Genomic DNA, 21,785 nt, shown 5'->3' with positions numbered 1-21,785 from the left:
CCTCCTCTTTGCAAGCAGACACTTACGCTTACAACTCCTTTTGCTGTAGAAGTGAAATATTAATTCTTACTTTCTGCATGTCTGTTCAGCTTTGACATGTGTAGCTGTTTCTCAGTGATCAAGAATAAAATTAGAACTAGTGTTCCGTCATTTAGCTGATTAAAAAAAAAAAACTGAACAGATGAGTGTTTGAAAAGAATGACAGAAAAAGAAAGAAGACTCACCCCGATGCCAGCAAATCACTGACTGGGTTCCAGGCACAGATGAAGACCTCGGACTCGTGGCCCCTCAAGACCATCGCCTTGTTCTGAGGGATCTCCACATCTCCATCCACCTCCATCAAGTCTGCATGGTTGTCTTGATGAGATGGGGGACAAAAAATATTCATTGTGAAATTAAAAGTAAGTAAACAAACTAACAAACAAACAAAAATAACTAGAGCACCTTGTTCATAGAGCACAAACCTGCGTGAACACCAGTTTACAATTCCACAAAATTTTACCTTGGGAAAAATTATTTTCAAGGCCAAAGTCCTGTTAGAAATGTCTTTTCATCAATTAAATTAGATGTGATCAAATGTCAGGAGTATATATTTAGTTCATGCATGTGAATCAAAGTTTTTTTGCAGTGTTTATTCTTCCAACTTTTTCAGTTTCTGAATTCTTTCTGTTATATACAACTTGTCATTGCTTTTTGGCGCTTGGTCTTCGACTGATAACTGGAAGACAGAAAAACAGACATAAAAGTGGAACCTACAGACAATTATGGTGGTATAGGTAAGTCCATAACAGAAAAATGAGAGTGATTGAGGCACTTTTGATTGAGATATAATGCAAATGTACACCTCTGCCCAACTTCACTGGCGGTGGTAAATATTAGTGCTCCTATTTTATCAATTTAAAACATGCTGTTTCCTGTCAATATTGCAAAGAGTAACTCCTCCTTCACAGGTATCTTCTTTGTGACAGCTGTTGTAATTTTAAATGTCTTACTAGCTAAGGCATGGGCTCCGTTCTCCTCCCCGTTGGCAGTATTCTCTCCGTTCTTGGCATTGCTGGCGATGCTGCCCCCAGTGGCCGATGCTGGTGTTGAAGCAGCCGCCTGCTGCTGGGCCATTTTGTCCCGGTAAGCCTGCTGCCTGGTCTGAACAACGTCTGGCATCACAGCGTCGATCAGGGACAGGGACTCGATGGGCCGCCCATCGAATAATGTGCCGTCCTACGGGGCAGGACACGCGACAGTCAGACAGGAGAAGCGTGCCCACGTGATGATGTTTGTGTGCATGTGCAGTCCCACCTCATTGATGCTGACTTCAGCTTCGACGTACTGCAGGCCCTTCTGGATGATGCTGATGAGAGCAGCAGGGGGAACCAGAGCACCGTTGATGTTTGACTGGCTGATGTGACTCTCTATACCAAATGTGAACGCTGAGTGGGAGAACCCTGGAAAGAGAAAGGAGGAGGAAAACAGAGAGGGTTTTTAAATGATCATTATTATAACTATATGTACTGCAGGAAATAAAAATTGCCAACATATTTCAGTGTGAATTTTTCCAGTCTGTGGGTCTATTCTGAATACTGTTTTGTGTTTGTGCTCTAAATTCAGAATTCACACTTTTTTTCCCAACTACTTTAGCAGTGCTGTTGAACATGTGGTTCACGTCTGCAGACACGCAAAATGTGAAGCCTAAAATCCATCAGCCTCAACGTGTGTGACTAACTCAATAAGCTGACACACATCTCAACCAGCCAGCTTCATTAACTGGGCTCAACAGGATGGTAATGACTAAAGCGCATATTGAAGATTCATATTTTAAGTTTATTTTGTTATTATTATTTAACAGCCTTCATTTATTTACTTTTAGTCCTCAGGGGGGGATAGAAAAGAATTACTACAGGCAACACCGGCAAATAGGTTTATTACAGACTCAAAACAACAAATAAAAAGTTAAAAACATTACTGAAAGCAAAAAACCTTACAATCGTTAATTATTGATATTTATACCATCATCAATTCTACCTATCACTCCAATTTTTTTTTCAATGTCCATATGATCAACATCCTGAGCAATGTTCTGGGTGGAAAACATAGGCCAACAGACGTTGACAAGATCATTGCAGCTGCTTTTCTGGTTGCCAGACGAAGAGGATGACTTCATGATGTCACACCTGACATCATGATGCATGAGCGTGCGAAGCGGAACCGTCACAAAAGATGTCGCCTTGACAACAGGAACTGATAATGTCTGATGCAAATGATTCTGATGGACTGAAAAATATGGAATCAATTCTCAGCTGGAACCAGTTCTCCACTCCCATCCTTAAACATTATAAAACCTTAAATTATAAAAATCCCACAGTATTACAACCCCAATTCCAATGAAGTTGGGACATTGTGAAAAATGCAAAAACAGAAAGCACAATACAATGATTTGCAAATCCTTTTTAACCTATATGCAATTGAATACATAACCAAGACAAGATATTTAATGTTCAAACTGATAAACTTTATTGTTTTTGTGCAAATATACCTTTCAATGTGATTGGAGCATTTTTTTTTTCTGGCCCTGTGTAATCCTTCAATTGACCCCTACATGGCCGCCAACTGAAAAATTCAAGTGGACACTCTGCTTTGTCAAAAGAGTAATGTCTAAGGAGTATTTGCGCCAAATTTGGTGCTTGCATTACCATTTCAAAGATTGTTTCAGATATCTGTTGCACTATCAGGGCGCACTGTTCAGAAATCAGAATGCATGCTTTTTGACAGTGCTGTACTGTTTTTACACAGACAAACCTTTAGTAAATAAAGCCCCAAATGTTACTCAAGCTGCTAATTATAATTGAGATAGTGCAAATGTTGAAAGCAAGAAGGTGTATACAACATTCAATAATTTTCAGGAACAGTGCCACTACTATTCAATGCAAACTGAAAGATACACACAATAAAATGTAGGGAAATAACTATTGTTGCCTTTTATAGACATAGCCTGAAAAATATTAAACGTATTTTCAACTATTAAATAATAATAATAATAATAATGATGACAACAATAATAATTTAAAATAAAACCATTCCCATAATCTATAAAGGAAAACCCATAGCGCTATGTTTTTGTTTCCGCAGAATTCACAAGATTTCAGTTTTACATAGTTTTGTGAATGCAGCCAACATATACGGAGAGGAATATAAGTATTTGAACACCCTGCGATTTTACAAGTTCTCCCACTTAGAAATCATAGAGGGGTCTGAAATTTTAATCTTAGGTGCATGTCCACTGTGAGAGACATAATAAAAAAAAGAAAAAATTCCGGAAATCACAATGTATGATTTTTTAATAATTTATTTGCATGTTTATTTGCATAATTTATTTGCACCTGCCAATCAGCAAAGATTCTGGCCCTCAAAGACCTGTTAATCCGCCTCTAAAAAGTCCACCTCCACTCCACTTATTATTCCAAATTAGAAGCACCTATTTGAGGTTGTTAGCTGCATAAAGACACCTGTCCACCCCACACAATCAGTAAGACTCCAACTACTAACATGGCTAAGACCAAAGAGCTGTCCAAAGACACCAGAGACAAAATTGTAGACCTCCACAAGGCTGGAAAGGGCTACAGGGCAATTGCCAAGCAGCTTGGTGAAAAAAGATCAACTGTTGGAGCAATTATTAGAAAATGGAAGAAGCTAAACATGACTGTCAATCTCCCTCGGACTGGGGCTCCATGCAAGATCCCACCTCGTGACGTATCAATGATCCTAAGAAAGGTGAGGAATCAGCCCAGAACTGCACGGGAGGAGCTGGTCAATGACCTGAAGAGAGCTGGCACCACTGTTTCCAAGGTTACTGTGGGTAATACACTAAGACGTCATGGGTTAAAATCATACATGGCATGGAAGGTTCCCGTGCTTAAATCAGCACACGTCCAGGCCCGTCTTAAGTTTGCCCATGACCATTTGGATGATCCAGAGGAGTCATGGGAGAAAGTTATGTCAGATGAGACCAAAATAGAACTTATTGGTCTTAATTCCACTCGCCGTGTTTGGAGGAAGAAGAATGCTGAGTACCATCCCAAAAACACCGTCCCTACTGTGAAGCATGGGAGTGGACGCATCATGCTTTGGGGGTGTTTTTCTGCACATGGGACAGGGCGACTGAACTGTATTAAGGAGAGGATGACCGGGGCCATGTATTGCGAGATTTTGGGGAACCTCCTCCTTCCCTCAGTTAGAGCATTGAAGATGGGTCGTGGATGGGTCTTCCAACATGACAATGACCCGAAGCACACAGCCAGAATAACCAAGGAGCGGCTCCGTAAGAAGCATATCAAGGTTCTGGAGTGGCCTAGCCAGTCTCCAGACCTAAACCCAAAAAAAAATCTTTGGAGGGAGCTCAAACTCCGTGTTTCTCAGCGACAGCCCAGTAACCTGGCTGATCTACAGAAGATCTGTGTGGAGGAGTGGACCAAAATCCCTGCTGCAGTTTGTGCAAACCTGGTGAAAAACTACGGAAACGTTTGACCTCTGTAATTGCAAACAAAGGCTACTGTACCAAATATTAACATTGATTTTCACAGGTGTTCAAATACTTATTTGCAGCAGTAACATACAAATAAATTATTAAAAAATCATACACTGTGATTTCCGGATTTTTTTTTTAGATTATGTCTCTCACAGTGGACATGCACCTAAGATGAAAATTTCAGACCCCTCCATGATTTCTAAGTGGAAGAACTTGCAAAATCGCAGGGTGTTCAAATACTTATTTTCCTCACTATAGTAAGGGGATTGTTTCAACAAACACAGCATGTAAGCTAATGAACTGCTCATACTAACGCACTCTAAAGCAGTTGTTTCAGTTTCAGATATTCTGACAAAAGAAACCATAGAGTACAAACACATTTCTTAATGACTGATGTAGATGATATCTGATGCATAGTCAGTGACTTTCAATTGACAGGTCTGAAGAACACTATCTGTAAAAGTAATGGCTTGTATGTATAATAATTACTTTGTTAGATTACTTACAGACTTTGAAACTGGAGGGACTATATATAAATTTAGCTGTAATTCCTGTTGGGTTAATGCAATATTTTTGTGAAACACTTTGAATTAAAGATAATCATCTACTACTACATATTATTTTGTGTTAATGTGGAGAGGCAAAATTACAAAAACTGTGTCTCTGTCCTAATTATGTACCTGACTACAGCTAAAGTGCAGAGTTGTAGTACAAAGTAGAAGTACAAAGATGTTGACTTATCTTACATTTTGCATCAACCAAAAACAAGATTTTATTTCATTATTTTCATGTTCAGCCAAGATTGGTTTGTGATGATGCTGCAGTTGTGTCTTGAACCTCTGCAACAGCATTCATGAAAGAATCTACTGCCTTGTTTGTTTGTTTGTTTTAATTGGACAATAAGCACTATGCTTCAAGTATTGAACATTATTTCTGTTGACATTCACTCAGTCACTCATCTTCAACCGCTTTCTCTGATTAAGGGTCACAGGGGGCTGGAGCCTATCCCAGCAGTCATAGGGTGTGAGGCTGGGTACACCCTGGACAGGACACCAGTCTGTCACAGGGCCACATATAGACAAACACATTCACACCCGCACACACACCTACGAACAATTTAAAGTTTCCAATTCATCTAACCTGCATGTCTTAAGATGTGGGAGGAAGCCGGAGCACCAGGAGGAAACCCACGCAAACATGAGGAGAACATGCCAACTCCACACAGAAAGACTACAGGTGGGACTGAGCCCATATTCTGAATAAAATAATATATATATATAAATAATATATAAACTCATCAAATTTTCACAGGTTGACTGCTGAAATGCAAACTGTGCTCATCAAATTTTAATATGTGCCAATTTCCTAAAATGTAAAATAATCTGACTGTGGCAAAAGTTTGTATGCAGTTTTGAAATATGCTCTTAAGACCGAACAAAGCATTTTTATCCACTGTAAGAGACAAGAGTTTTACAGACATGTTGTAAAAGTATTCTGTTATCACTAGATCTCATCGCAAAGGACATGTTATAAAATTAAATAAAAATGTTTGATGAAAAAAGTTTTGGCATGTTATTTTCACCCAAGACAATGATTTCAGGCAAATAAATGAACAAATAAATATAAAAAAAATATTCCTACATGTTTATTTATTTATTGTGTCTCGGATATCGTTAAGGATATAATTTTGTACTGTTTACAGGCACTTTCTTTTAAAAGAATATCATGTAATGATTTCAGTTCTCTGACTCCTCTCTGCCACCTGGTGGTTTGGAGAATATTGCAACAGACAAGGCAGCAGTTTTAAAGCTTTTTCACTCTCACTGAAGCTTTATACCCTGGGTGAATAATGCGAATGACAAAACTCTAGTGTTTTAAAAATGTACCTCTAACTTAAATGTACAGTTGCATGCAAAAGTGTGGGCACCCCTGATAATTTTCATGATTTTCCTTTATAAATCACTGGTGGTCTGGATCACAAATTTCAGTTAAATATTGTCACCTTCCTAAAATAATGGCCTAAGTGATATTTTCCAAAACATGACTTAGGCCATTATTTTAGGAAGGTGAAGACAGATCATACAGCAGACGAACACACTGATATTTGAGAAGTGAAATGAAGTTTCAAGTCACCTGTGGAGCTTCAATAAAAATTATTTACATAATTACATGTTCAACAAAGAATGATATATATATCTTAAAATGCCCCTGCGGACTGGGTTATGTAGGTAAAACATCTAGAGCATTAAAAACTCGAATAGCAGAGCACAGATGCAGTATTCGGAACAAGGACTTAAAGTGGAGATGACACCTCAAAAAAATAGGGAAAACTGATATAAGTAGCAAAATATACATATTTTATAGTAAGTTGAAAGTAATTATACTCATTATCACTGAAAAATAAAGTTTGTACAGCTTCTCAAAAGTATGTTAATTGGACAGCGCGCTTTCAGCATGATGCCGTGACGACACAGGCTGGAGAGTCCCGTCTTTGTCTGTTCGATCGACAACAGGAACAGATGGACCTCAGACTGTGACGAGATCAAGAACTTTTCTGGCACCTCTTCAAGTGTGGATTATTTCTGACTCGGATCCTGAGGATGTTGCAGCAGTGATTAGACCCTACAGATTGGAGCCGTATCTTTCAGACGAATATTCAAACCAGGAGCATTCTGGCAGCGAAAATAATGCCGACGGAGTTTATGGCAGAGTCGAAGCAGAGGCAAGAGACGTGCCAATTCCGATGGATTTTGAAAGGCTGCAGAATATGGAATGGTAAAGGAGGCTTTGATTTTTGTTGCTGCTGTTTATAACACTCTAATTACTCTAATTATGTCATGTTTACATGCCGCCGCCGTGTTTACTCCGCCGTTGTGTTTTCATGTCGCTGTCGTGTTTACCCTCCGGCGCCGTGTTTACGCCGCCGTCGTGTTTTCATGCCGCCGTCGTGTTTACCCTCCACCGCCGTGTTGCCGCCGCCGTGTTGCCGCCGTCGTGTTTACATGCCGCTGCCCTGTTTTCATGCTGCCGCCGTGTTGCTGCCGTCGTGTTTTCATGCCGCTGCCGTGTTTATGCCGCCGTGTTTTCATGACGGTGCTGTGTTTACATGCCCCTGCCGTGTTTACGCCGCCGTGTTTTCATGCCGCTGCCGTGTTTACATGCCGCTGCCGTGTTTACGCCGCCGTGTTTTCATGCCGCTGCCGTGTTTACGCCGCCGTGTTTTCATGCCGCTGCCGTGTTTACATTCCGCTGCCGTGTTTACGCTGCCATGTTTTCATGCAGCTGTCGTGTTTACATGCTGCAAAATTATTGTGAACATATTATTTGGGGTTGACATTTTATGTGTTCCTGTGAGCAGTGAGAACATGGAGACGGTAGAGGAAAGTGTCTGCTGTCTGGAGCAAATGTGGGTGTGCGAGCAGAGGGAGCGGCAGCCGGACATTTCGTGCATCACACAACACCGCAGCTTTCGATCAATCTGCCTGGACTTGAAAAGGCTAAAACCTTTCGTCCTTGTGTTTGTGCAATATGCTGCTACACACTGGTCAGGCATATCGACAAACAAGTCCCTGAGAGCTGTGTTTAATCAAAGTTTCTGCCGCTAAAAAAAAAAGTGTAAACAACGGCCGCCAGGCGCGCAAGCCGATACGGTCTGTGACGTATTTTCGGCTTGGTGCTCAGTGGGAAGCTGTTGTCTTTAAGTGTCATATCCACTTTAAGAAATCCTGTTGCTGCTCATTTTAAGGAAGCACAGCACCCTGTCTCCTCTCTAAAATATATTGGGATTGAGCATGTAAAACCCCCGAGACGAGGAGGGGACCTTAACAGGCTGCTCTTACAAAGCGAGAGCTTCCACATTTATACATTACAAACTCTAATGCCTTACGGCCTTAACCGGAACTATGATATTAAGCACTTTCTATAATTGTACTGATTATATCTTGAATGTTTTTAACTTTTCTATTTGACTTTTTTTACTTTTTTGGAGACAAGGTGTTAAAAAACATTTTTTATGGTCATAAGGTCTGGCCATTGATATGATGTATATTTATGTGTGCCAAACTCCTTCTGCCATCTAGGGGATGGGTTAACCAATCAGGAAGCAGATGTTATATATGGGAGAGGCATATTCAGTGAAAGTTTGACCAGAGGAAGATCCAGTGGGATTGAAACGTTGTCCCATTAAAGAAAGTAACAAAGGAGTAAGTGTGCAGGCTTTTTTATTATTTCATGGTCATTGCGGTAGCCTTGCACCTGGTGATGTGCATATAGCTAAACTGATTGATCGTTAACAGTCAAAGTCAATCCACAGACCTGCCCCAAAGACCTACAACGTGATCTTGCTGCAGATAGTGTCGCTGTGCTTTGTTCAACTATACAGGGCACTTTGCACAAAGAGATGCTGGATGAGAGAGCAATGTAGAGGAAGCCTTTTCTGCGTACATGCCACAAACGGAGTCGCTTGTGGTATGCTAAAGCACATTTTGTCAAGCCATCTTCATTTTGGAATAAGGTGCTGTGGACTGACGAAACAAAAATTGAGTTATTTGGATACAAGGGGTGGTATGCATGGCTGAAAAAGAACACAGCATTCCAAGAAAAACACTTGCTACCTACAGTAAAATTTGGAGGTGGTTCCATCATGATGTGTGGCTGTGTGGCCAGTGCAGGTACTGGGAAACATGTTAAAGTTGAGAGTAACATGGATTCCAGTCAATATCAGCAGATTCTTGAGAACAATGTTCATGAATCAGTGACAAAGTTGAAGCTGTGTCGGGGCTGGATCTTTCAACAAGACAAAGACCCTAAATACTGCTCAAAATCTACTAAGGTATTCAAGCAGAGGAACAAGTACAACTTTCTGGAATGGCCACCTCAGTCCCCAGACCTGAATATTATTGAAAATCTGTGGTGTGATTTTAAGTGGGCTGTCCATGCTCGGAAACCAACAAACATGACATGTTTTGTAAAGAAGAATGGTCCAAAATACCTTCAATCAGAATCCAGACTCTCACTGGAAGCTATAGGAAGCATTTAGACACTGTTATTTCTGCAAAAGGAGGATCTACTAAATATTGATGTATTTTTTTCTGTTGAGGCGCCCAAATTTATGCACCTGCCTAATTTTGTTTAAAGAATTATTGCACACTTTCTGTAAATCCTATAAACTTCATTTCACTTCTCAAATATCACTGTGTTTGTCTGCTATATGACATATTTAACTGAAATTGCTGATCCAAACAACCAATGATTTATAAAGGAAAGTCATGGAAATCATCAGGGGTGCCCAAACTTTTACATACAGCTGTACCTCAAAGTTTGTTAGTTGTTATACAGAAGAATTCAGGTTTTGTTGTGTTTTGTTGTTTCAACAGGATGAAACATTACAAGGCATTGTGAATTACTCAAACAAAAGGAGATTGGATGGAGACCTGAAAATATTAATTAAATTTGATAGAAAATATCTTGAGAACTGTTTCATGTTGGGTGGACTAAATGGATCTTTGGTCTGTGGTTTTTCTCTTCTTTCAGTCTGTTTCCCGTCAGTCTGTCACTGACACTAGCAAATAAAGGCTAAAAAGTGAAAGTATAAAAATATTTTACATGTACACACATGCACTTTGTTCTTTCTATATGTTTTTTGCTCCTTTCTAGGTTTATCACCGTCAACCATGCATGTAGGCATGTATATTTATTTTGGGACTGTCAGTAATAGAAAGAGAAATACACTCAATGTCACGGTTTACGTGTTGATCACGATTCTGGTGTGTGTGTGTGTGTGTGTGTGTGTGTGTGTGTGTGTGTGTGTGTGTGTGTGTGTGTGTGTGTGTGTGTGTGTGTGTGTGTGTGTGTGTGTGTGTGTGTGTGTGTGTGTCTCGTGTCGTGGTGCTTTTATTGTGACACGCCTCTTCTTTGTGCGTCCTGTTCCACGGGCACTCTGGCTTCCGGTTTCATGTGCACGGGGATTTCCTCGGTGTGACTGAGTCATGCACTATTTAACCGCACACACCTCCTCACTCCAGGGAGACTGTGAAGCTTTCATGTGTGCTTCCTTGTGCACTTTGTTTGAGTTTGTGTGCCAGTTGTAACCTATGCTGCCTTCGTGTGCTAACAGAGTTTTGTCTACTGATCTCTGGACTTCCTTCATGGTGTGATTGATTTCCATGTTTTGACCCTCTGCCTGAATTTCTGGTTAAAATTAAAGTGTGTATTTTTTTTCCATTATAATCAGACTTTTCACAGGCTAATCTTAAAAATTATCACATTTTTAAGTAGCTCCGGCAGAAAGCATAGTTGTCCTCTGACTCTTTAGCGGCCAGCATCTTCCCAAGAGAGAACACACTGAACATCATCACATTTTAAGGCAAGAAAAATAAAGAAATGTTGGAATGCAAACAGGTAAGAGGGATACCTGACTCCTGTAGGTATCTGTAGACCAGGAAATTGACCTCGTCACTGCTAATGCTCATCTTTACTCCTGTTACACCATGAGGTCAGCACGCACACACCTAACCTGAAAAAGACAAAGTCATGAGTGATGGGAGAGATGAACCAATACCATTAGTCCTCAGTGGCACATGTACACAGTAAATGTGACTGCAATGTAATAAAAGAATAATGTAGTTATTATAGGTTCAACACCAATGAGGATGCAACTGCTGCTAAACCAGCATAATCATAAAAATGTGCACATGCACAATATATAAGCTGTGACATAAAAAAAAACAGTAATGCCTGTGAGCCTGTGAAACTCAATGAATTACATCTTACATATGATATGACAACCTGCAAACATGCAGGTTCTTCATTTACTGTAAAATATTGGCCTGTTTATTTCTGTGTACCTTTTTCAAAATAAAATATGAGTATTGCAGTTTCAACAAACTTTCAGTTTCAGGGAAATTTCCCAAACCCTTTATAAACAGAAAAAAAGGAGCAGTACTTAAGTCTGGAGCAGCAGTGTTAAAATACAACTCATCACTTAGTCTTGCTTGCTGGAACTTGCCATTGGCAACTAGCTGAACATTTTAGCCATTCCACAGTCAGCCTATCATCAATCGCGGTTCAACTGTTTTTATTCACCTTTGGAAGCAGTGTTATCAGGGTTCCAACACATTTTTCATTTCAAAATTCCCAAATTTTTCCATACTTATTTTCAGACCTCCGAGATTTCACCGTACAATCTCCCAGTGGAGAAGGGAAGGCGAGGCAAATGGGAGACGTCGTGTCGGTAAGTGTTAGCCTACACAGTTAACCAGAGTAATAGCTCTTTCATTTTCTCGCCTGCAAAACCACCTCGACAGGTTTGTGCTCCAGGTCGTAAATAAACGACAACACATGTTCACTTTGCCACCGCATCATCATTTCTTCTTTACATTTTCACTTTGTTTGCATGTAATTTGCCCAAAAACTCAGAGAAAATGCTGTGTTTTTTCCCCCGGAAGTAGAGGAATTACATCATATGCATTGGTTATATTTATTTACTCTTTGACTAATCACATGATGTGTTGCTACAGATGCCCTGCTCCAGACCATCTTAAATATTTTCTCAATTTTAAGTTTGATTTTTGTGAAATTACAACATGTCATAAAGCATCACTCTGCACAGATTAAAAATCATTGTAGGCAGCGTCGCTATTCGGCAAACATCCCATCTGTGAAATCTTATATTAATTCATGTATAATGGCAAATTAAAAACAAGTAATGTCATGTCATAAATGGCACTGGCTTCTTAAACACGCAGTGATTAAACACAAATGTGGTTTGATACACTGACGTTTAGGTTCCTAGTTTGGAAGAAAAAGTAAGTTACACTTTCATTTATTCTTCCAAAGTTTCTGGACAGAGGGGTGCAGGCTGGTTTGTTTTTCTATGTTGTTCATTCTAGTGGCCTTTAGAGATCTATGATCAAATACAGAGCAGGTTGACCCCCACCTCATGCAGAAAGAAGACAGAGGAACTGACAGCAGCAAGGAGAATCAAACAAAAAAAAAGACAACATTCATTTCCAAGAGCTGTCAGGAGTCGTCCCCACAACCCAGTAAAGCAAAGTGTCCGGGATCACACAAGTACACCCTTATGCTAAATATGAATGAAACTGGTCATATGGTTCTTGAAATATCAAGCTAATAAAGGTGGCAATGACAATATCCAGAATATCTCACACTGAAATTGACCACAAGGTCAACGTAATAGAATGGCGTCCGGGGATCACCAAAGCATCCTTATGCTACAATATGAATAAAACTGATCAACTGGCTCTTGAGATATCACGCTAACAAGCGAAAACAGCCAGCCAGAAAGGCGGACATGTTGATCTCTACATCCCTATATATTTCATACTGCGGGGCTAAAAACTGATTTTTTTAACATTTTGAATGCGCAGGCGTCCCTGCACATTCTCGAATGTGCGTCACTCCCGGGACACGGTGCAACTGCATGTCGCAGGACTGATGGGCATTCTGCATCCCAGGGATGCGGTACATTTTATATATTGCTTCTAGCCTTGTGGATTTTGCATCAGGATGGTATAAACACGAGCCCTGAAACTGATTATACACATCCAAACTTTTTTAGTTTTTCAAAGTACTCTGATGTACAGTATAGGGACTCAGTGAAAATAATAAATAATTCACGATGTCCATGTACGTAACACTAGGCAGTGAACTCTCACCGTCCGGTCTCAAAAATTATGGCATTTCATACACCGCCTGTAAATTTCATCTTCATCTCATATTGCAAGCCTGCTTCACTGCTTAGTCCATCTCTATATCTCACGGCTGTCTCACAAGGTTTTGTGACGCTTTCACACACGTTTGCCATTTAACAGAGTTGAACGTGTGCTTCCGGGATCTTTTGTAAACTCGTCAATGTCTCAGAGATGGCCAAACATCTGGGTCACAAGCATAACGCTGATGTCAGTGAAAACACACTACTGGTGACCTGCGTGAACACACTAGACAGTCTCCACTGATTCAACACACAACCAAATCACATTGCTGCACATCCTCGCTTTGCTAAATACAACAACATATTTCTCATATTTCATTTTAGCTGAATTTTAGGCTCCGTACATTTTAATGTACAATGTAGTGGCAAAAGCCTGGAAACACAAATATTTCTCCATTCTCTAATTTCCTTTTTTCCATACTTATCCAGACCTGGACATTACTAAAATCAAATTCCATACTTTTCCATACTGCATAGGAACATAGGAACATTTCCCAAACAAAAAGAGGTCCAGCTGCTGCAAACTTTATTTTTATTGATAAGTTTTGTAATTTTGACTTTGAGTTGAGATAAAACAACCATGGAATGCAGACAGTTCTGTCATGCAGTGACAAGTCTGCCACAAATACCACTTAACACTTATGAAGCCACCACTGATGAATAATTTAATCATTTTAAACATTGGTGTTATGTTTAGTGTCAATGTAGTATAATACTCTCACTTTGTGGCTACTAAACTGGTCTATATAAAAACATGACAACTTTAAAGATGCTTTTCTTTGACTGGTATAAAAGCAGGAACAAAATGACTCTGGAATAACCTGAACAACAAACTGTATCGTGAACATCATGTAATTGAAAGAAAATAGTAACTTAAACTGAGACAGGGGTGGGGAAAAACAAATTTCTCTCAAAAATCACTCAGTCCTACTCTGGATATATCTAACAGCAAATCAGCCAAATGCAAAATGGACCTTAATTATCAAAGTACTGAACAGTTTCTGGACTAAAATCTTTTATAAAATTATAACGTACAATTTAGACAGTAAAGTAGGAACCACTGCATGCTCCTCCAGGAGGCAGACAGCCGACTCCAAATAAGGACACCTCGCAGCCCATTTCCCTCAGGAATAATCAGCCATGTAACGTCTGCAGCTCTCCCTCACAGGACAAATAGACACGGGGTGCATTTAATGGCATTTAAGTGGATGAAGCACTGTCTCCAAAGTACTGTGAGCACTGGGTCACATTTCATTTCTCATAAAGGTACATTTTTGTCTTCTTGCACAGCAAAATATTTTGCACATGTGGCTTCAGCGCTGCACACTATAAAACCCACAGTACAAACAGGACAGTTTGTTTCTGACCATCTAACAAGAATAGAAGATCTTCACACCTGATCCAATCATCTCCAATTTCTACTATTGACTGCATGAGAAAAACGAGATACAACCTGAGGGAGAACTGATCAATGCAACAGCAAACGGGGGTGGGGAATCACATAATGCATGCTGCGGAAGTTGTTAACGTCGCAGCATATTTAGCTCGTGGGACACTGTAGCAGTTATCGCTGGGACAGGCTACAGCACCCCTGTGACGCTTAATTGGAATAAGTAGCTTGAGAGAATGGACGGATGGAATTGTAGCAATTTGTGGGTGTGTGTGTGTGTGTGTGTGTGTGTGTGTGGTGTGTGTGTGTGTGTGTGTGTGTGTGTGTGTGTGTGTGTGTGTGGGTGTGCGGGTGTTTGGGGGGGATATAATGTAAAATCTGTGGCCCCGTGGAAGAGATCACACAGTCCTGTTAATTGTTCCTCATGGACATGATTATTAGGGGTATATTCCTGATCACAGCATTACCGAAATGCTGGCATGAGATGTTTGGTACGTGTACAGATATTCCCCGTCCACATATTTCTGATATATCACGGCTGGAGGTGGCGAGCCGTTTTCCCACAGTTTTGTACGGCAGCTCCAAGTGTTTTGAAACAGTTTGCGTTGTCTTGCTTGTCTCGTGGTGTGGTCGAGACGCAAAGACCACCACCAGCACACCTGTTCCGAGTTTTAGAAACGTATGAATAAAAACAAGGTTTCCAACATTTTACAAAGTATTTTATTTTAAAATACTTAATTGTTATATTAAATTGCCATATGAATTGCATGAGTGAATAAGAAATAACCTTTGTCAAAATCATATGAGTATAGCTATTCTGGTTAGTGAGAGGGTCCCTCTGGCTTCCTGCTTCTTTTCCTCAAACTCAGGGTCGCCACTGTGGATCAGAGATGGATCTCCATGCTGATTTGGCACCAGTTTTATGTCAAATTCCTTTCCTGATACAACTACACATTACATGGAGAATGGGTAGGGGTGGTTATGAAATAGGAAGACTTCCTCTCTGAAAACAAGAGCACAGGGACGACGGACACTTTTCCCTCAATTGCTGAATATTTTGAGAAATTCTTTCTATGTTTTGACCCATAAGTGCACTGGGCCTGCAACAAGCTCTAACATGAAGCTGTTTTTAAATAGGCTCTATTCGTGACTTCACAATGTGACGCAATACTGTGTGTGTGTTTGTGTGTGTGTGTAAGCAAGAGAGAGAGAGAGAGAGAGAGAGAGAGAGAGAGAGTGAGAGTTGAACTGAAACCCAGTTGAACCCAGTTCTATGCTTATTATTACTGGTTGAACTACAAGTGCTGTTAAAATAATGTGCAAAAAAAAATAAAAAAATACACCACCAGAAGCCACCAAATAGCACCCTTTTGAGGGATCCAGGTGAACCCTTCTAAATTTGCAACAGGTTCACTTTGCCTGCTGCCAATGACTCATTTAAAATTGACAACTACTATTTAATTTGTAGAACACCCTGTAACACCTCTCTTTGGATCAGCTAGGACTTGCCCCAAATGAGTTGAGGCCCTCAGTGCAAGTATGCTTAGCATCTGCCATTAAAATAGGGCTGATTGTGATCATGACTGTCATGACCTGGAAAGTTGCAAAATATATGCTTAAAAGATGTTGACAAAAAAATGCATACTGACAAATGTATACCACACCCGTACATCACTGCATTGTGTTTCCTGTCTCTCCATGTTTGTGATATCATGCCCTCTGAAACATTTGCTATGTCTTCACTCAAACTAGAATCAAGCTGTGAGAGCTGCTGCAAACACGCTGTCTGCACGATTTCACTCTGCAGGTGGAAATAGTGCTCGTTTCTATTTAAAGGCTCTGTCTGAGGCACAAGTTTGGTCTATTTTCAGAAGAAAAAAATACAGTCTGAGATGAAATGAAAAAACCCTCGAGTGTTTTTCAATCAAATAAGTGTATTCATATGGCACCTTTTAAGAACAGCAGTCATGAAGTAATTCATTATAAAAGAACAAAAAGTGTATAGCAGCTGAAACACAATAAAATCGATCAAGCCTATCTAATGATATTATGCTTAATAATAACATTCTATCACATAGGCTATTTGTCAGAAACAGACTTGGTTGGTGTGTATTTGGACAAAAAAAAAAGTGTAACGTTTTTAAAACTTACAGGCTGTTATCACTGCATCAGCACTGTGATTTGAAAGAGAGACTTGCACGCACTGTTAATGGTCTCAATGACTAGCATAGACAAAAGCACAGGATTTATTTATTTATGTATTTCATATATATAGCATCAAATCACAAAGCTGCCCCAAGGCGCTTCACACATGTAAAGTCTAACCTTACCAACCCCTGGAGCAAGCACACAGATGACAATAGTAAGGAAAAACTCCCTGTGATGATATTGAGAAAGAAACCTCAAGCAGACCAGACTCAGAGGGGTAACAAACACTTTTTAGTTGCACCGGACAAGCAGACAACTGTTCATATCGAACTGTGCATGATACTTTTATTGATTGTGTCAGAAGTCACCTGACTTACTGTGCATTAACAGAGTGTACATTAACTACAGAGTGCAATGGAGTTAACCTGATGTAATTTTATGTAACGGCTGAGTGGATCCTTGTCATTTAATTGGTGCTTTGTATGTCACGTGACATGGATAATTCATTCCATTTACCATGCAAATTTTGTTCCATACGTTTTGTACCATTGCACGCTGTGAACCCTGCCCACACACACACTAGTGGGGGTGGCGTTTATCTAAACATGGCAGTTTGTTTTGCTGATGGATGACGATTTGAATTAGCTAAATGACAGTGCTAATTCTAATACACACACAAATAAAATCCACTACACCATAAGCCGCCTGGAGGCATGAAGAGCTGTTAGGATGAAAAGCTGGACAATTTGAACTATCTGTTTTTCCAAGTTGACTGAGAACAATTTTGGACTCCTTTAAAGTTCGTGTTGGATTGTTGATGTGTCAAAGCAGCAGTGGAACACCAAATTGTAAGTCTCTTTTCTGTTGTCTATAAATTAACATAATGTCAAATGACGAGGAGCTATTATTAATAGCCATTATATAAAACAAATAATGAATGTTTTTACATTCTTTCAATGGAACGAATATTGAGCAGGGTGTGAAGTCCCTCTGTACAAAAAATAATAATAATAACTCAACAACTATAACACCGGACGTAAAGACAGCATGTAAACACCACCGGTATAGGCTGTGTTAAAGTTTTCACTGCCCACTACCAAAACGCCGCGCAGAGCTTAGCTTCATCACAGGAGACTGGCTTTTGTTAGTTCCTGTAGGAAGAACATGTCATTCACAGCGAGTGAAAAAGGGAGGAGACGGACAGAATGTGTCGGTCTTCACTTATGGCCCTGTCACACCCTGACAATTTAGCCTGCATATGCTGACAAACGACAAATACACCAAATAAGCTGGCGTATGTCTAATAAGTTATGGGTAAGTTTTGTATAAGTTAAGAGCACGTTGAAGCATGCTGGTATACGGTGTAGTACGGAGAGTTTGTGGAAAAATTGTACACAATATTTTCAATGCATGTGTATGCGGGACATAAGCTGCAGGTAAGTTATGCGATTATTGATGCACGTTACTTGTAAGTTACTCATAAGTCAAAATACACCCACTGATGCTGTCCATTGATTGGCTCAACAACTGAAAGCTGCAGGCCTCATATGAACAGTGACTGTTTCAAATATAAAAATATAACGCAATACTAAAACACCCTCGGCCGCATGAGCATGTACCTTTTAACGGCATCTGCAGGAGGGCATGCATGTGCGCATACATGAGCTTTTGAAAAGACCAGAAACTATCTTTGACAATGTGTGACGCGCGTGCACGCTAACGTCAGCAACATGTCTTGTAAATCACTCCAGAGGTGTTATCAGGTTACAAAAACAGCATTTTCTGTTGTAGAAGAGTTTATTTCTTGCTAGCTTTTACATAATATATTAGAAACATGTTGGATTTACCCAGAAATGCAGCGGTTATGGAGCACAGAGGACTACACCATGCTGGGTTAGCAGCCAGAGAGAGACCAGCCAGTGATGTCACGGTGCCTCTGTACTCTGATTGGCTGTCACTGTGTCCTTCCTGAAATCCCGACCCCCCCCCCCCCCCCCCCCCCCAAAAAAAAACCCTGATTTGCATGGTTCATGCTGTCGGCCATAAGCATAACAACAGGAAACAGAATGAGACCTTCTGACCTCATAAAATAGGTCAAAGTCAACTTGTCCAAGGTCTGAGTTCCAAGAATGTTCCCTGTGAATTTGAAGGCCCTGGAAGTAATAGGACTGGACTTATGCTGAGCACAGACAGACCGACAGATGGATGAACACAAGGCCTCGCAATACCTAATAACCATATTTTGGCCTCAAGTAAAAACCATTCATACTTTGAGTAAATATAAAGTCTTAATCTTAACTGTTCCTTTCAGTCAGATTCATGACCACAGCCTCAGGAAAAGTTATCCACCTAAAGCATCCTGATTTTGGAAAACAATGTCTGAAAATACTTTAGTTCCTTGTCATGGCTGAAGAAACGTAGCATTTTAAAACAAGTCCCTCAGTAATTTGTCCACTCCCGGTGTGTTTCTCAACTTGAACCAGAGAATGCCAGCGCTTTGTGCCACAACAAAACAATTAACTTATTTTAAAAGTTGAAAGAGTCACAGCATTCACTCACGTCAGTGTTTAACACAGGCATCAGTCGATTCTTCAGCATTCTGCACGCACTGAAAATAAATCCCATGATCCACCATGACATAAATAAAATAAAAATTTTAATTACTCCATTTGGCCTCCGTGTGGAGGGGCGAGGCCGCGCGACAGCATCATTTAGCATCATGTGCATGTCAACATCTATATGCTCTGCCTACCAGTCCAAAGGGTTCTGCTGGTGGTGGAAATGCAAGCAAATCCAGACTTAACTGTTCCCATACCATACTGACCCGGACCGGATGGTTGTCGGCATACGCTGGCTAAATTGTCAAGGTGTGACAGATCAATGAAATAAAACTGAATTAGAGAAACAAAATGCATTTCATGTCACAGCATGTAATCTGTAAAACACAAACACCTTCCTTCCTCATGGTAGATGCCTGAGTAGAGTGTATGCGCACTGGCAAAGCCTGACTGACACGGACTTCCTGGAAGCTGATACTGATATTAGAAAATCAAATAAATTTGACACTACGGGTGTAATAATAATAATCATCATAATCTGTGCATACCATGTAGGAAAGGTAAATGGGTTATATTCATCTGTACATCATATGTGACCATCAATATTGACCTCTGCCAACCAAGTTGTAGGAGGTTATGTTTCCACTCCTGTTTGTTTGTTTGTCTGTTTGTGAACAGACTGGAGCTAACCATTTTTCAAATATCGTTATGAAATTGTTACTGAAAATGCATATCCTGGTAGGCAAGAACTGAATACATTTTCAAGATCAAAGGTCAAACTCAGGAAAAATCTTGGAAAATTGGAAAAACCCTATCTTTAGTGAATACATTTTCAAAGATTCATAACTCTGTCACAAAACATTCAATTTCTTTCATATTTGAAAGCATTACGTAGGATCGTATCCTTTATCGACTGACAAAGTTGATCCAGATCTGATCCAAGTATAGATTTGTGGTCATTTAAATTTAACCTTGAAAACCCCACTTAATGTAGATTTTACATTATATCTTAATCAATCATTTATTGAAAGTGAGGTGCAGACTGGCTCTCACTATCGCCTGACAAAGTTTGGTCTGGATCTGATCCGATTGTGGATTTTGTGGAGACTTGAATTTAACATTGAAAAGCCATTTGGTGTACATTTTGCATTATATCTCAATCAAAAGTGCCTCAATCACTCTCATTTTTCTGTTATGGATTTACCTACACCACCAAATTGGATGGAGGCTCCAATTTTATGCCTGTTTGTCTTCCAGTTATCAGTCAGAAACCAAGCGCCAGAAAGCAATGACAGATTGTGCATAGCAGAGAACCAATGTTCTGTGAAAATTATCTGATAAAGAATTCAGAAACTGAAAAAGATTAAAGAAAACACCTGATATCACCACAAAAAACTTTGAAGTGCACGAACTGCATACATACACCTGAGATTTGACCACATCTAATTTACCTTATGAAATGCTGAATGGAAAATGGACTGCATTTATATAGCACTTTTCCATTTGCATCAGAAGCTCAAAGTGCTTTACAATAATGCCTCACATTCACCCCAATGTCAGGGAAAGCTACTTATGAAAAGCCACTTCTAACAGGACTTTGACCTTGAAACTGTTTTCCTAAGGTAAAATTTTGTGGAATTGGAAACTAGTGTTGGTGGAGATTTATGCTCTACGAGAGCAGTGCTCTAGCCTTTGATAGAAAGGGGATGAATAAAACAGTTTTAAATAAGATGGAGAGAACTGTAAGAGAACTGTTAGCTGCTGTTGACACACATGACAAGACTGTGTCTAAACTTTGTATGCGTGTACGTGTGTGTGTGTGTGTGTGTGTGTGTGTGTGTGTGTGTGTGTGTGTGTGTGTGTGTTAGTCCTACTGTCCTTGCAACTGACAGACAGTGTCAAGCCTTTAATTTGAGCGTTAGAGCGAGAGATAGAGAGAAGCTGATCATTCAGTTTTCTCTCTCTCTCTCTCTGTCTCTCTCTCTCTGTCACACACACATTCACACACACACACCCACACACACACAAGAAAAACTGATGAATCTATTTGTCCATTCTGCTCATGGTGTATAATTACAATGAGCATCTACAACTAAATATTAATGAAAATACAACACAATAATGACAATTATTCTATTTGAAGACTGCGTTCTGAGGAACAACTGTAACAAACACCTGATCATCAACAGAACAGGCCAGCTGTAGCCTGGTACACGTTGGGACACCAGGAGACAACCACTTTACACGACTGCGGCTTTTAATTGTTTGATGACAACTGCATCGTAGGGATTGTATTTAAAGTGACAAATGGAAAAGTTGGCGTCATCACAGTCGAGGGGTCATATCAAGGTCAAAATTGAAAAATTTCACAAATCGCTTTGGAAATTTTGGGGGGTTTGCTGATTGCTACCCATGTAGCAAATTTTAGCTCAACTGCTG

At 40.0% G+C, this 21,785-nt stretch overlaps 1 protein-coding gene and 1 long non-coding RNA gene across 2 annotated transcripts in view; one reads left to right on the top strand and one right to left on the bottom strand.

The window, feature by feature from the left end:
* LOC117519039 overlaps positions 1-11,555 on the top strand; it is an 18,858-nt gene extending 7,303 nt beyond the window's left edge. Inside the window, exon 3 of the long non-coding RNA XR_004563144.1 lies at positions 11,539-11,555. This is a non-coding gene — a long non-coding RNA (uncharacterized LOC117519039). The remainder of the gene's footprint in view (positions 1-11,538) is intronic.
* tbl1xr1a (tbl1x receptor 1a) overlaps positions 1-21,785 on the bottom strand; it is a 152,506-nt gene that overhangs the window by 11,330 nt on the left and 119,391 nt on the right. The window contains exons 3-6 of the mRNA XM_034180341.1: positions 10,932-11,033; positions 1,297-1,442; positions 993-1,218; positions 225-357 (exon numbers count right to left, since the gene is read on the bottom strand). Of these exons, the coding sequence (XP_034036232.1) occupies positions 225-357; positions 993-1,218; positions 1,297-1,442; positions 10,932-10,989 (563 nt within the window). The 5' untranslated portion in view covers positions 10,990-11,033. The remainder of the gene's footprint in view (positions 1-224; positions 358-992; positions 1,219-1,296; positions 1,443-10,931; positions 11,034-21,785) is intronic.

This window comes from Thalassophryne amazonica, chromosome 10 (genome assembly GCF_902500255.1).
Source record: "Thalassophryne amazonica chromosome 10, fThaAma1.1, whole genome shotgun sequence".
NCBI lineage: Eukaryota > Metazoa > Chordata > Actinopteri > Batrachoidiformes > Batrachoididae > Thalassophryne > Thalassophryne amazonica.
Note: the sequence above shows the minus strand (reverse complement) of the source record. Positions and strands in the feature narration are given on the sequence as shown.